This window comes from Scyliorhinus canicula, chromosome 8 (genome assembly GCF_902713615.1).
Source record: "Scyliorhinus canicula chromosome 8, sScyCan1.1, whole genome shotgun sequence".
Lineage (NCBI taxonomy): Eukaryota > Metazoa > Chordata > Chondrichthyes > Carcharhiniformes > Scyliorhinidae > Scyliorhinus > Scyliorhinus canicula.
Window position 1 is genome coordinate 47,038,291 of NC_052153.1, and position 14,850 is coordinate 47,053,140.

Here is a 14,850-nt window from a genome sequence, read left to right on the forward strand (position 1 = left end):
TCCAGTGGGTCCCTAACTATGCGGACAAGGTTCGCCCACTCATTCACTCCACCGTTTTTCCACTAACGGCCGAGGCTCACCAGGCCTTCAACTGTATCAAGGCCGACATCGCCAAGGCCGTGAAGCACGCAGTCGACGAGACGCTACCCTTCCAAGTCGAGAGCGATGCATCAGACATCTCTCTGGCCGCCACCATCAACCAGGCAGGTAGGCCTTGGCATTCTTTTCCCGCACCCTCCATGCCTCCGAAACTCGGCACTCCACTGTTTGAAAGGAGGCCCAAGCTATTGTTGAAGCTGTGCGGCATTGGAGGCATTACCATTACCTGAGATTCACTCTCCTCACTGACCAACAGTCGGTTGCCTTCATGTTTAACAACACACAGCGGGGCAAGATCAAAAATAATAAAATCTTGAGGTGGAGGATCGAGCTCGCCACCTACAATTACGAGATTTTGTATTACCCCAGTAAGCTCAATGAGCCCCCCGATGCCTTGTCCCGAGGCACATGTGCCAGCGCACAAGTGGACGAACTCCGCACCCTGCACGACGATTTGTCACCCAGGGGTCACCCTCTTTTATCACTTCATAAAGGCCCACAATCTGGCCTACTCCATCGAGGAAGTCAGGGCTATCATCAGAGACTGCCAGGTCTGCACGGAGTGTAAACCACACTTCTACCGGCCAGACCGTGCGTGCCTGGTGAAGGCCTCTCGCCCCTTTGAACGCCTCAGCTTGGACTTCAAAGGGCCCCTCTCTTCCACCGACCACAACACATAATTTCTCAATGTGGTCGATGAGTACTCGAGATTCCCCTTTGCCATCCCATGCCCCGACATTACGTCTGCCACCGTCATCAAAGCCCTCAACACTATCTTCGCTCTGTTTTGTTTTCCCGTCTACGTCCACAGTGACCGGGGATCCTCATTTATGAGCAATGAGCTGCACCAGTACCCGCTCAACAGGGGCACTGCATCGAGAAGGACAACCAGCTACAACCCCCGGGGAAACAGGCAGGTGGAGCGGGAGACTGGGACGGTCTGGAAGGCTGTCCAGTTGGCCCTACGGTCCAGAAATCTCCCAGCCTCCCGCTGGCAGGAGGTCCTCCCGGACACCCTTCACTCCATTCGGTCGCTCCTTTGCATTGCGACTAACGATACTCCCCATGAACGCTCTTTGCCTTCCCTAGGAAATCCACCTCCGGGGTTTCGCTCCCAACATGGCTGGCAGCTCCAGGACCCGTTCTCCTCTGCAAGCACGTGTGACTCCACAAGGTGGACCCGTTAGTTGAGAGGGTACAGCTGCTCCATGCGAACCCGCAGTACGCCTATGTAGCGTACCCCGACGGCCGCCAAGACACAGTCTCCCTCAGGGACCTGGCACCACCTGGGTCCCCACACACATCCCCCCCTCTGCCCCGGCGCCACCCTCCCTCCCCCCGGCGCATCCCACCACAGCCCACGCTCCAGGACGATCCGCCCTCCCCTTGGTCCCACCCATGGATGAAAATGAGGTCGACACGCTCCCGGAGTCACCGACGACCGAACCGAAGCCTGAATCACCACCACAATTGCGGCGCTGGCAACGACGGATCAAGGCGCCCGACCGTCTAAATTTGTAACCTCTTTCTTAAATTTTAAACAACCTGTATGTAAATAGTTTCCACCACGCCCGCTGGACTCTTTTTTTTAAACAGGGGGTGAATTTGGTAGTCACCACTGTTGTATTATGTACACTGCTGGGGAGAGTATTACGGTAAGGCCCCTATACTACAGGTATGGGGGTAGATCTCTGTCTGCTGGCTCCGCCCAGTAGGCAGAGCATAAATGTGTGGGCTCTCCGACCAGCAGTCATTTCGGCGGCAGCTGCGGGAGGCAGGCCTCAGGCAATGTCCTGAGGCCGTCAATATGCGGCGCGGCGTACTTGCAGAGGGGGAGGAGCATCACGAAAGCGACGGCGCCCACTATTTTGTTGGAAACTTGGATTCTCCGGCCGATCGCCGAACGCTATTCCGGCGTCGGCATGGAGAATCCAGCCCAATATCTCTTGCTCATGGTCATGTAGCTACATCTTTCCTGGCCACCAGATGGGGCTGCATAATCTTCTCATCATCAAAATACTTTCTGAAAATAAAATATTGTGGATGCTGGAAATCTGAAATAAAAGCAGAAAGTGGGAATAAAACTCAGCAATCCAGTCAGCATTTGGGGAGAGAAAAACATAATTAACATTTCAACTCAAATTTTACTCTTATTTAGAACTGTAATTCTGAAAATATTTGTCCTGCCATATTTTCTCAGCAGAAATTCTTCATGTCAAAAATAATTGAAGAAAGAAAATATAAATTAAAAAACATTATCACGATCAGGTTTGGCTGCCTACTCCTGTTCTTCTCCTCTCAGAGTGTTCAGCTGCTGGTGCTGCTTCTTCTTTCGGCTTCCCCATTTGATGTTGGATTGCCACAATGGTGCTAGATCACTCTCAATCTCCTGTCAATTATCGATATCTCTTCCAATCCCACTGCACTTAAATCTCTCACCATCTGGTCTCAGGTATTCCTCTTCTCCTTCCTCCTGGCAGCCCCATCTCTGTCATTTACCTCACGGCGTGCCCGCTCTCAGTCTGCAACAGATGACCATAGCATTTCAATCTCGGCCACTGTCTTCAACGTTCCCACAATCTTCAGTATGTGCTGGATGCTGTTCTCATTGCTCCGCACGTTCATCTCAATATCCACAACTCATAAACTGACGTCCAGTTGCCAGCTGCTGCCCCGCTCCCAAATGCCTCTCAACCTCGGATTCTGGACAGCCTCACCTGTCTCACAGATACTGACTGTTCCTCTCCCTCTACTGCAGATACCAACCATTCTACCCCTTTCTCTGCTCCAGATGCTGACTGCTGGTCCTCCCCCGGTATTCTGGATCAATCAATGTTCCCCTCCATTTTTAAAAACTTATTCTTTCTGAGTATGGGGTGCCACCATGTGTTACCCATTGCTGACTGCCCTTGAACTGAGTGGCTTGTCAGGCTATTCCAGAGGGCAGTCAACCACATAGCTGTGGGGAGATTCAAAGTATAGAACAAGCCAGACAAAGATGCCCCTTGATTGATTGAGTTTAAATGCCACCAGCTCCCACAGCGGGATGTGAGCACATGCCCACAGAGCATGAAGCTCGGTATTACCAGCCCAGTGACATTGTCACCGTCTCCCATTGGCACAGGCTTGTTAGTACCTCCAGATGCTTAGTCCCAGAGCTCTGGAATGACTGGGAGCTCTGGAATGACTGGGAGCTCTGGGATGACTGACTGGGAGCTCTGGGATGACCGGGAGCTCTGGGATGACGGGGAGCACTGGGATGACTGACTGGGAGCACTGGGATGACTGGGAGCACTGGAATGACCGGGAGCTCTGGAATGACCGGGAGCTCTGGGATGACTGACTGGGAGCTCTGGGATGACTGGGAGCACTGGAATGACCGGGAGCTCTTGAATGACCGGGAGCTTTGGGATGACTGACTGGGAGCTCTGGGATGACTGGGAGCACTGGAATGACCGGGAGCTCTTGAATGACCGGGAGCTTTGGGATGACTGACTGGGAGCTCTGGGATGACTGGGAGCTCTGGAATAACCGGGAGCTCTGGAATGACTGACTGGGAGCGCTGGGAGTACTGGAATGACCGGGAGCTCTGGGATGACTGGGAGCACTGGGATGACTGGCTAGGAGCGCTGGGATGACTGGGAGTACTGGAATGACCGGGATCTCTGGGATGACTGGGAGCACTGGGATGACTGACTGGGAGCTCTGGGAGTACTGGAATGACCGGGAGCTCTGGGATGACTGGGAGCACTGGGATGACTGGCTAGGAGCGCTGGGATGACTGGGAGTACTGGAATGACCGGGATCTCTGGGATGACTGGGAGCACTGGGATGACTGACTGGGAGCTCTGGGAGTACTGGAATGACCGGGAGCTCTGGGATGACTGGGAGCACTGGGATGACTGGCTAGGAGCGCTGGGATGACTGGGAGTACTGGAATGACCGGGATCTCTGGGATGACTGGGAGCACTGAGATGACTGACTGGGAGCTCTGGGATGACTGGAAGCACTGGAATGACCGGGAGCTCTGGGATGACTGGCAGCTCTCACACTTTTCAAATCCGGCAGTTGGACAGAGACGAGCTCGAGTACAATCACTTTGCTCCAATCAGAGCTGTCAGCCAGTCGACCAATAGGAAAACAAGTCAGTCACGGGGTCGCGTTGCGTGGGCCGATGGGAGGAAGGTCAGAGGCCATCTTGTTGTCCCTCCCGGGCGGCAATGGCGCATGCGACTGCCCGATGTTTTCTCCGCCGTGCCCTGTGCGCCAGCCGGCGACCATGTTCCGGCCTGGCGCCTGGAAGGCGGCCGGCGGGCTGGCCCTACGCGGCGGTGGAGCCCGAGAGGCCGGAGGAGATGGTGTTCGTGGAATACGGAGGCGTAGCCGAGGAGGAGAAGGCGGCTGCGGAGCTGTCACTGGGCAACAAGACGGTGCTGAGGAAGGACGCAGCCGGCCCCAAGGCCTCGGCCTCGCACTGGGCTCTACGCCGCCAGCTCTCGGCCTTGGAGGCGCTCCCGCTGGCCCCAAAAGCGGAGCCTCAAGTGATCGATCTGGGCTTCACAGCGCCCGAGCTGCCGTCCCGGAAGAAACGGCGGGCGGCCCCGCGCCAGGAGCGGCGGGTGTACGGCACGGCCGACCCCCTGGAGCCGGCCAGCAGCTGCCCGTGCTCGGGCTGTGGTGCCCTGCTGCACTGTGTGGACCCCTCTCTAGCTGGTTACTTACCGAGCGAGAAGTACAAGCAGCTGCTGCAGGCCGGGACCTTGCAGCGCTCCGTGTGTCAGCGCTGTTACCTGCTCGTCCACTACCAAAAGGCGCTGGAGGTGAGGGTGCCGGAGGGCGAGTACCGGCGCCTGTTAGGTCGCATTGCCCAGGAGCGGGCCCTGGTGCTCTACATGATGGACCTGCTGGATCTGAGCGGCAGCCTCATCCCCGACCTCCGGAGGCTGGTGGGTGAGCGGAACCCCGTCCTCGTGCTGGCCAACAAGACCGACTTGATCCCCGCAGACTGCCACCAATACCTGAAGCGGCTGCGGCACCGGGTGCTGCAGCACTGCGGCCAGGCCGGTATTTCCCCCGAGGACCAGGGCCGGGAAATCGTGCACTTGATCAGCGCGAAGACCGGCTACGGCATCGAGAAGCTTATCTCCCATCTCCAGAGCTCCCGGCGGTACAAAGGGGACGTGTACGTGGTCGGCCACACCAACGTGGGGAAGTCCACCCTCTTCAACACCCTCCTGCAGTCCGATTACTGTAAATCCAAAGCCTCCGATGTCATTCAGAGAGCTACAATTTCCCGCTGGCCTGGTGAGTTCAGCGGATTTCAGTGTGAATGTTAGGTACTTTCAGGGCTCTGGGGGTGCTTCGCTACAGGAGCCCTTCCGTCTCTATAAGTTACAGTAAGAAGTCTTACAACACCAGGTTAAAGTCCAACAGGTTTGTTTGGAATCATTAGCTTTGGTGTGCAGCTCCTTCAGGTGACTCAAACTCACCTGGTATTGTAAGACCTCTGACTGTGCCCACCCCAGTCCAACATCGGCATCTCCACATCATCTCTAGAAGTTGAGCATTGGTGGGCTCCCACTTCAGAGAGTTTAATATATAATCCAGTCTAGCAAGTGGGCAACTTTCAGATGAAATATTAAACTTGAAACTGTCTGCTGTCTCGTGTGTGTGTGTGTAAAAGATCCAGCGACACAATTTGGAAGACGTGCAGGGAAGTTCTCTTCTGTGTCCTGGTCAATATTTATAACTCCATGAAAACCTAGCACAGATTATCAATTCATTATCCCATCACTCTGGGAATTTGTGCACAACTGAACAACTGCCTTTCACTGCATAACTAGGACTGCATTTCAGAAATACTTTGACTTTGTCTCGATATTCAAATTGAATAGGGTTGTCTCCTTGACAATCTTATCAATCTGCACATGTCAATGATTTAGCTGTTCCATTCGCCAAGCAACTGTTCTTCAATTTTGAACAGTCACATTTCTGAACAATAATAATCCAAGCAAAGCAAATATTTCCCATTGCATGGTGTGCAAGCTAGTTCAGTCAGCTACATGTATTGATCCTCACTGTCACACAAACATTGGGATTCCATCAACTGGCTGGCACATTTTTGAATCGTACATAAAATTGCACAAAAACTTCAACATTTTGCCATTTTCCCCTTAACTTTTGGTTAACAAACATTTATCAATCTCAGATTTGAAATTAACAATGATCTAGCATTAACTACCATTTGTGGAAGAGTTATAGACTTATAGAACCCCTACAGTGCAGAAGGAGACCATTCGGCTCTGAAAGAGCACCCTAACCAAGCTCCCACACCATTCCTGCAACCCTGTAACCTCACTTATCCCGCACATTCTTGGACACTTAAGGGGCAATTTAGCATAGCCAGTCCATCTAACCTACACATTTTCTGGACTGTCGGAGGAAACCCACGCAGACATTGGGAAAACGTGCAAACACAACACACACAATCATCCAAGCCCGGAATTGAACCTGGATCCCTGGCGCTGTAATGCAGGAATGTTAACCACTGTGCCGGCCCACTTCTGCCACCCTTCGCAGCTTCACTCCTGAAAGACCTTAATCTGCTAAATTAGAACCCTAGTTTGTATCATCTCTGTAATTTAACCGTTGGTGTTCAGCTGTTAGTATTTTTGATTTTTTTTTGTACTTGTCCAGGACATTTCAGTAATCTATTTAAATGGAACTCTAAATCTCTTTGGACCACCACTATTTCTAGTTTTGTATCATTTAGAAAGTGCCCTTTTAGGTTCAAATTGGATATCCTCACTTGCGTACATTGAAAGCCATTTGCCACAGCTTTGCTCATTCATTTAATCTGGTCAATATTTACACTGCTTACAATGTAGCCTTTCTTTGCTATTGCTTGTTATTCCTTCATTTAAGTTGATAATAAATAAAGTAAATATTGAGGCACCAACACGTTGCTATTGGTCACCACTGGTCACATCCTTCCAATTTGAGTACCTGTTCATTATCCGTATCATCTCCTGCCAGTGTCCTAACCAGGTCAGAGTTTCCATTCATTCCATAAACTTCAACTTTAGTGCACAGCCTCTTATGAAGGGCTTTGTCAGATGCCTTCTGGAAAAGTCCATATAAATAACAACCATACACTTTATCTTGTCCATGATTTAGTCATCACTTCACTTCAAAAACTTCAGTCAGGTTCATTAGGCATGACCTATACTTTACAAATCCATGCTGGCTCACTGATCCTCAAGTTGGGTAGTTATAGATTACAGTAAGTCACCATAATTGGGTTTTCATAAAAAATTGGACAGAATCGGTGAATTAGAACATAGAACAGTACAGCACAGAACAGGCCCTTCGGCCCTCGATGTTGTGCCGAGCAATGATCACCCTACTGAAGCCAACGTATCCACCCTATACCAGTAACCCAACAATCTGTCTTATTCTGTAAAGTCTTCAAAATGTAATGGTCTAGAAATGAAAGCTAGATTGTATGCGCTGACTAGCGCATTCACCGATGTGCATGTGTGACTGTGTTCTAGTTAATGTCATTGTGTAAGTGCAAATTCTTTTGTTGGCCAAATGCATTTTTAGATTGTGTAATTTTTTTATTGTTTCAAAGGAACTACATTAAACCTCCTCAAGTTTCCAATTATAAATCCCACGCCGTACAGAATGTTTCGAAGATTAGAAAGACTGAAGACAGATAAGTCACAAACTGAAGCTGACCTCAGCGAAGAAGAGTTGACACATCTTCACCGACTGAAGAAACAAGGCTACTTGATTGGTGAGCATTTTATTACTAGCAGATTGATCAAATCTATCAAAAGGGCAACAGCGGTTTAGCTGCAAACAAATATTTGCAGTCAATGGTTAACTCACCAACCAATGATTGGGGGCGGGGAAACTGAATGGATCTCCAAATTGAAACACTCTGACTGATTTAGTGTTGAATTTTGTTCAATATAGTCCCAAATGTAAATGAGAGAATAGACGAAAACACAGAAACTATTAGATAATTTATTCCATCTGACGCTTTGCTTCATTTGCACCACTTGCCAGCTCATTATTAATGCACAAGGTTGGATCACACGGGGTTGGGGGTAATTAATTAGTTTGCATAGATGACTGGCTGACAGAAAACAGAGTGCAAATAAATGTTTTTGTTTCTGGATGACAAGATGCAACTAGTGGGGTGCGATAGGATTCGGTCCTTGGACCCCAACTATTTACAACCTATATTTATGACTTGGAGAAACAAGGTTCTGTAGCCAAATTTGCAGATGACACTAAAATAGGTGGGACAGTAAGTTGCAATGAGGAAATAAGGACCTAACAATTGGATATAGTTAGGTTAGGTGAGTGGGCCAAAATATGACAGATGGAGCTTAACGTGGATAGGCGTGAGGTCATCCATTTTGGTCGCAAAAATGGAACGAAAACTTATCTGAATTGGGAGAGATTTTGGGGTGCTGCGGTGCAGAGGGATGTGGGTGTCCTTGTGTGTGAATCGCAGAAATCTAGCAGGTACAATAGGTAATAAAGCGAATGGAACGTTGGCATTTATAGCTAAAGAAATGGAGTATAAAGCAAGGAAGTGTTGCAGCTCTAGAAGGCATTGGTAGACAGCACCAGTATTGTGCACAGTTTTAGTCCTCTTATTTGAGGAAAGATGTAGTGCCATTTGAGACTGTTCAGAGGAGGTTCACTAGATTTATTCCAGAGATTAATGGTTTCTCTTATGATGAGAGATTGAGCAGTTTAGGCCTTTACTCTGTGGCATTTAGATGAATGAGGGGGGATCAAATTGAGGTATACAAGTTGATAAAAGGTATGGAGAAAGTAGATGTGGATGGATGCTTCCCCTTGTGGGGCATTCTAGAACAAGAGGTCACAGTCTCAGGATAAGGGGTAGCAAATTTCAAAAGGATGATGAGAAACTACTTCTCCCGCAGGGTCATGAATCTGTGGAATTCGCTACCCAAGAGTGCAGTGGGTGCTGGGCCAGTGAATAAATTTAAGAAGGGCGTCTACAGCGTTTTAATTCGTAATGGGTTGATGGGTGGCATAGGACGGTAGTGTAGAGACCGTGATGAGATCAGCTATGATCATATTGAATGAAGCTAAATTGCCTACACCTGTTCTTGGTTTTTGTGTTCTAAGGAAGAATAATTTTGTTTAATTCCATCTTGCAGTTCTTGGTCCGTAGCCCTGAAGGTAAAGCACCTCAAGCATAAATCTAGTGTTCATGATTAATATGGGGATTTCTTGATTAATAAGGGGATCGCCTTATGGGGAGAAGGCAGGAGAATGGGGATGAGGAACATATCAGATATGATTGAATGGCGGACTCAATGGGCCAAATTACCTAATTCTGCTCCTATATCTTATGGTCTTATTATAGTTGGAGATTTTGTTATAAATTTAAAGTACCCAATTCTTTTTTCCAATTAAGGGCAATTCAGCGCGGCCAATCCACCTACCCTACACATCTTTGGGTTGTGGGGGTGAGACCCATGCAGACACGGGGAGAATGTGCAAATTCCACACACACACAGTGACCCAGGGAGGGGATCGAACCCGGCCCTCAGCGCCGTGAGGCAGCAGTGTTAACCACTGTGCATCGTGCCGCCTCTGCATAGTTGGAGATTTGAGAAAATCTGGACACCTAACTGAGTAAGCCAATCAGAATGATATCCAGCGTTTGATGTGTGTACATTGATATGAAACTTGTATAGTTAGAAATAATTGGGTTTTTTAAAAATTCAAACTTGAATTTCAGTTGGTCTTTGTTATTGCATTTGCCCATGTGATAACAGTGCTCACAATTAAAAGTAAGTAATAGGCTGTGAAACCCATTGGTGATGTTCGAGGGTGTGAAAGGTGGTGGTGATCGAGGATGTGAGAGGTGGCTTAGGTGTTCTCATTCTTTTTTTTTTCTTTAAATTGGGCCAGAACAATCTACTACACATTTTGCCATTTAAGTACCGGCGCTAGCTGACCATCGCAACCCACCATTTTCGTTTATCTTTAATGCGATAGGTGAGGCTGCTTGGTCCTCGTGATCTCACTCCAATCGGGTTCAGCGGGAAAGGGCAATGTGCATATCGGGTGCAGGTTCAGCCAGTTCCTTTGAGCTGTCTTCATCTTTGTGAGGAAGGAAATTCCAACTTCGTACATATAGGTCGTAGTGAAGGGCAGTAGCAACAAAAAGCTTGCTTTACTCGGCTCTAGATATTCCTGTCGGAGATGCTACTCCAGAATGCTGACACACTCGGGCTTGTGATGTGTTTTTAATGTGCTGTCACAGGTGAGGTGCAGAAGTTTGGAGTCAGTTGCGAGTTAATAATTGACTCGGGTCTCAAACTCAAAAGGATTTTTCACCCACCTCTTTCAAAATCTGAAACTTCTCTGGAAAGTAGTAACAAAAACTGTTGACCAGCACAGTTAGATGCAACTGAATACAGCTTGCCAGTCCATTAACAGTTCTCTTACTGACACCGTTTTCTTCGATGTGTCGTAGCAGTATGGACAGCATTTATAATTTTGGCTTTGTACTCGCATTCCAAATTTTCAACTACTTTTGGAAAGCATCTATTTCTTCACAGCCAAAAACAATCTTCATCCTTCCCTTGCAATTTGAGGTTCCGTTCATTTAGAATTGAAAAATGGCTGCACGGTAAGATATAGTTCGCATCCAACTCTCATTTGCCAGTACTTCTCTGCATATAACACACCGGCTTTGCATCCAGAAAGCCTTTAACAAGGTGCCACAAAAAAGGTTGCTGCATAAGATAAAGATGCATGGCATTAAGGGTAAAGTAGTAGCATGGATAGAGGATTGGTGAATTAATAGAAAGCAAAGAGAGGGTTTAATGGGTGTTTCTCTGGTTGGCAATCAGTAGCTAGTGGTGTCCCTCAGGGATCATTGTTGGGCCCACAATTGTTCACAATTTACATAGATGATTTGGAGTTGGGGACCAAGTGCAATGTGTCCAAGTTTGCAGACGACACTAAGATGAGTGGTAAAGCAAAAAATGCAGAGGATACCGGAAGTCTGCAGAGGGATTTGGATAGGTTAAGTGAATGGGCTAGGGTCTGGCAGATGGAATACAATGTTGACAAATGTGTGGTTACCATTTTGGTAGGAATAACAGCAAACGGGATTATTATTTAAATGATAAAATATTAAAACATGCTGCTGTGCAGAGAGACCTGGGTGTGCCAGTGCATGAGTCGCAAAAACTTGGTTTACAGGTGCAACAGGTGATTAAGAAGGCAAATGGAATTTTGTCCTTCATTGCTAGAGCGATGGAGTTTAAGACGAGGGAGGTTATGCTGCAATTTGGTTATGCTGCAATTGTACAAGGTGTTAATGAGGCCACACCTGGAGTATTGTGTTCAGTTTTGGTCTCCTTACCTGAGAAAGGACGTACTGGCGCTGGAGGGTGTGCAGAGGAGATTCACTAGGTTAATCCCAGAGTTGAAGGGGTTGGATTACGAGGAGAGGTTGAGTAGACTGGGACTGTACTTGTTGGAATTTAGAAGGATGAGGGGGGGGGATCTTAGAAACATATAAAATTATGAAGGGAATAGATAGGATAGATGCGGGCAGGTTGTTTTCACTGGCGGGTGAAAGCAGAACTAGAGGGCATAGCCTCAAAATAAGGGGAAGTAGATTTAGGACTGAGTTGAGGAGGAACGTCTTGTGAATCTATGGAATTACTTGCCCAGTGAAGCAGTTGAGGTTCCTTCATTAAATGTTTTTAAGATAAAGATAGTTTTTTGAAGAATAATGGGATTAAGAGTTATGGTGTTCGGGCCGGGAAGTGGAGCTGAGTCCACAAAAGATCAGCTATGATCTCATTGAATGGCGGAGCAGGCCCGAAGGGCCAGATGGCCTACTCCTGCTCCTAGTTCTTATGTTCTTATCGTGTTTTGCATTAGCACAATTAACACGCCATACCTCCAGAAATCATCTTTATGCTACTTTGTTTCCAATTTCAGTTTCTCTTGATGGGAAGTTCACAAGAGGCCCTGGAATACTCTCCAGCTCACACCAGCATTGCTTTGTTTGGCCTACTTTCCTGAGCTGTTCTCCCCAGAGATCCTGGCCTCTGTGTCTCTGGCCCTCTCTTCCTTATTGCAAAATGACCCATCTTCAGCTATTCACAGTACTGCTGCTTGCATTCTGGCAACTACAAAATGGAGGAATCTCCATTTTCATGCCCATGATTTTGCTCCCAAAGCACAGGCTTACAGCGCGTGTGACATCAATGTGCGTGTTGAGTGCATGGCCTTTCTGGCGGGAAGACTCCAGTGTTCACATTGGCATTCTCAACTTAAAAGCCGGTTGAGCCGGTGGGTGCTTCTCCTGCGGCCTATTGCTCCACTCCAGAAGTCCCCCAGAAGGATGATCCTTTCTTCTGATGGGATGGTAGTGAGGACTACTTTAAAGTCTGAATAGGACTTTTCTTTAACATCATCGGAGCCAAATGGTGGGGTATAAGCGATGATGACATTAGCATATTGGTTATGGCGGAGCTGTAGATGATGTGTCATGGGTCTTTAATTTGTACATTTGAGAAATGTTAGTGTCGCAACCATGACCCTATTCTGGATGGCAAAACCAATTCTATGGAGGTGAGAGTCGCTGTCGGCCTTTCCAGTAGGTATATCCCCTGCTTGCTTCCACAGTTGTCACTCCTTGAAGGCAAGTAACCCAGCAGCGATGTCAGCTTGCGATCTTGATAGTCGGTGTGATACATTTGAGTTCATCTTTACATACGGTCAGCCTTGAGATTATCAGTGAATGGTTCTAACATTCCAAGTTGTAAGATTTAAAGTTTACTCAACTACAAAGATGGGATCCTGCTGGGTCTGGTTCCCCAGCCATAAGAAAGTGGAACAGCTCATTTTTAGGGCATGTTTTCTAGCCCCCTCCCCATTTGGAATGAGCATAGGGTATCCTGAAGTGGACTGTTCAGTCACAGATGCTGCTACCTAAAGACATCTCTGTCCCAACATGGATATCAAGCCACCTTCGTGCACCTGTCACCGGTATGCAGATTTAAGAGTAGGGACTTCCAGGGTCATTGTCCTGTCCCTGCCACCAGCCCTCTATCGCCTCAGGGCGTGGCAGATGGACGCCAGTAGCAGCCTGCCTGTGACTTAATTTAAAATGGTGACTTTGAGGTGACAACGTTGTCCATTTGATCCTGACGGGCCGGTGATCAGATTTTGGTGACATGCCAAACCACAATGACTGCAATCACCATGACCCCTACAGTCTCTTTCCAGCTTCACTGCCGGTATGGCTTTCTTTGTCTGTTCTGCCTTTGAAGACGTTTTGGACTGCGCTTTGTTGGACATTGCTTCAACCTTGCTGCCATGGGTTCTCCCACCAAGAGCAAAGATGGCATCACTTAGGAATTGTTGGAACATGCAAACCTCTCCTCCTCATCAAGGTGACAATTCACAAAAGTCAAATCCGGTAATGTGAATGAAGTTGAACCTCACCGTGCAATTAAATTTTGAGAGCCTGAACAAGGAATGACTTTACAGCATTGAGTGGTTGCTTCCACTAGTAACGTTCTTGTTAAATGTGTTCAAGTAACAGAATTACATTTAAATTTGTTATGCTCGCCTTTTGTACCGTTTCAGTCCATCTTTGGCAAAATTGGGCGATCGTCTATCTAAACTGCAGTTGAAGAAACAGTCCTGCACAGATTGGTGAACAGTTCAAATAGCTGTATACACAACTGTGTTGTATTGAAATTTTAATTCTCACAAAATTCGGAATCTTAATGTTAGCAAAGCAATTGAAATAAATGATTGATTCACAAGGGAGCCAGGAGTTATGGGGACAGGCAAGAAAGTGTTACTACGGCCGTAATCGCATTAGCTATTTTGAATAGCAGAGTAGGCTGAAGGGCCTATTGTTCCAATTTCTTATCAGCTTCACCTTAACCTTGATTTGGCAGGCATATAATGTTGGCTTTAGACTATAATAGCTTTAATTGGGTGGTATGGTGGCGCTCTGGTTAGCACTGCTGCCTGCAGCACTGTGGACCCGCGTTTGATCCCAGCCCTGAGTCACTGCCTGTGTGGAGTTTGCACATTCTCCCCGTGTCTGCGTGGGTTTCACCCCCACAATCCAAAGATGTGCAGGTTAGGTGGGTTGCCACACTAAATTGGAAAAAAATAATTGAGTATGCTAAATTTATTTTAATAAATAATAGCTTTAATTGATTTGATTTTGATCTTAATCACCTTCCATATTATTTTTGATTTTTTTTTTTTAATTGCACTTCGAAAGCCGAATTTTACTTGCTTTGGTCCATCGTGGAATCATTTATTTCGCCTTTTATTAAGCATATCACACTTGTGCCACTGCTTGTTCTTAGCTACTGTAATTTAATTGCCCTGTTCTTTTAATCACTGTTTTGATTCTGGGTTGGCAGTTGGGGTAGTTTCTCCTCCGACTCAATCTACAGGCTTTTGGTATCTATTACCTACGAATGTCAGTGCTCCAGAGTTTTCCTTAGATACACTCAGATTTTTTTTCCCTATCTCCAATTACTGTAATGTTCCTATCCATTTGTTAGTGACTCGGCTTTATAAAGATGTGTTTTTCTTTTAAGCGGATCATAGGTCATTACTCCTATTTTTCTCTATGCAGGAGGGGCTGGTTTAGCTCACTCGGCTAAATCGCTGGCTTTTAAAGCAGACCAAGCAGGC

General features: G+C 47.3%; 1 protein-coding gene across 1 annotated transcript in view; it reads left to right on the forward strand.

Annotated features, from left to right (window-relative positions):
- The first annotated feature begins 4,238 nt into the window (after positions 1-4,238).
- Positions 4,239-14,850, forward strand: part of LOC119970217 (nitric oxide-associated protein 1-like) — a 29,082-nt gene continuing 18,470 nt past the window's right edge. Inside the window, exons 1-2 of the mRNA XM_038804473.1 lie at positions 4,239-5,403; positions 7,733-7,897. Coding sequence (XP_038660401.1) covers positions 4,320-5,403; positions 7,733-7,897 — 1,249 coding nt within the window. The 5' untranslated portion in view covers positions 4,239-4,319. The remainder of the gene's footprint in view (positions 5,404-7,732; positions 7,898-14,850) is intronic.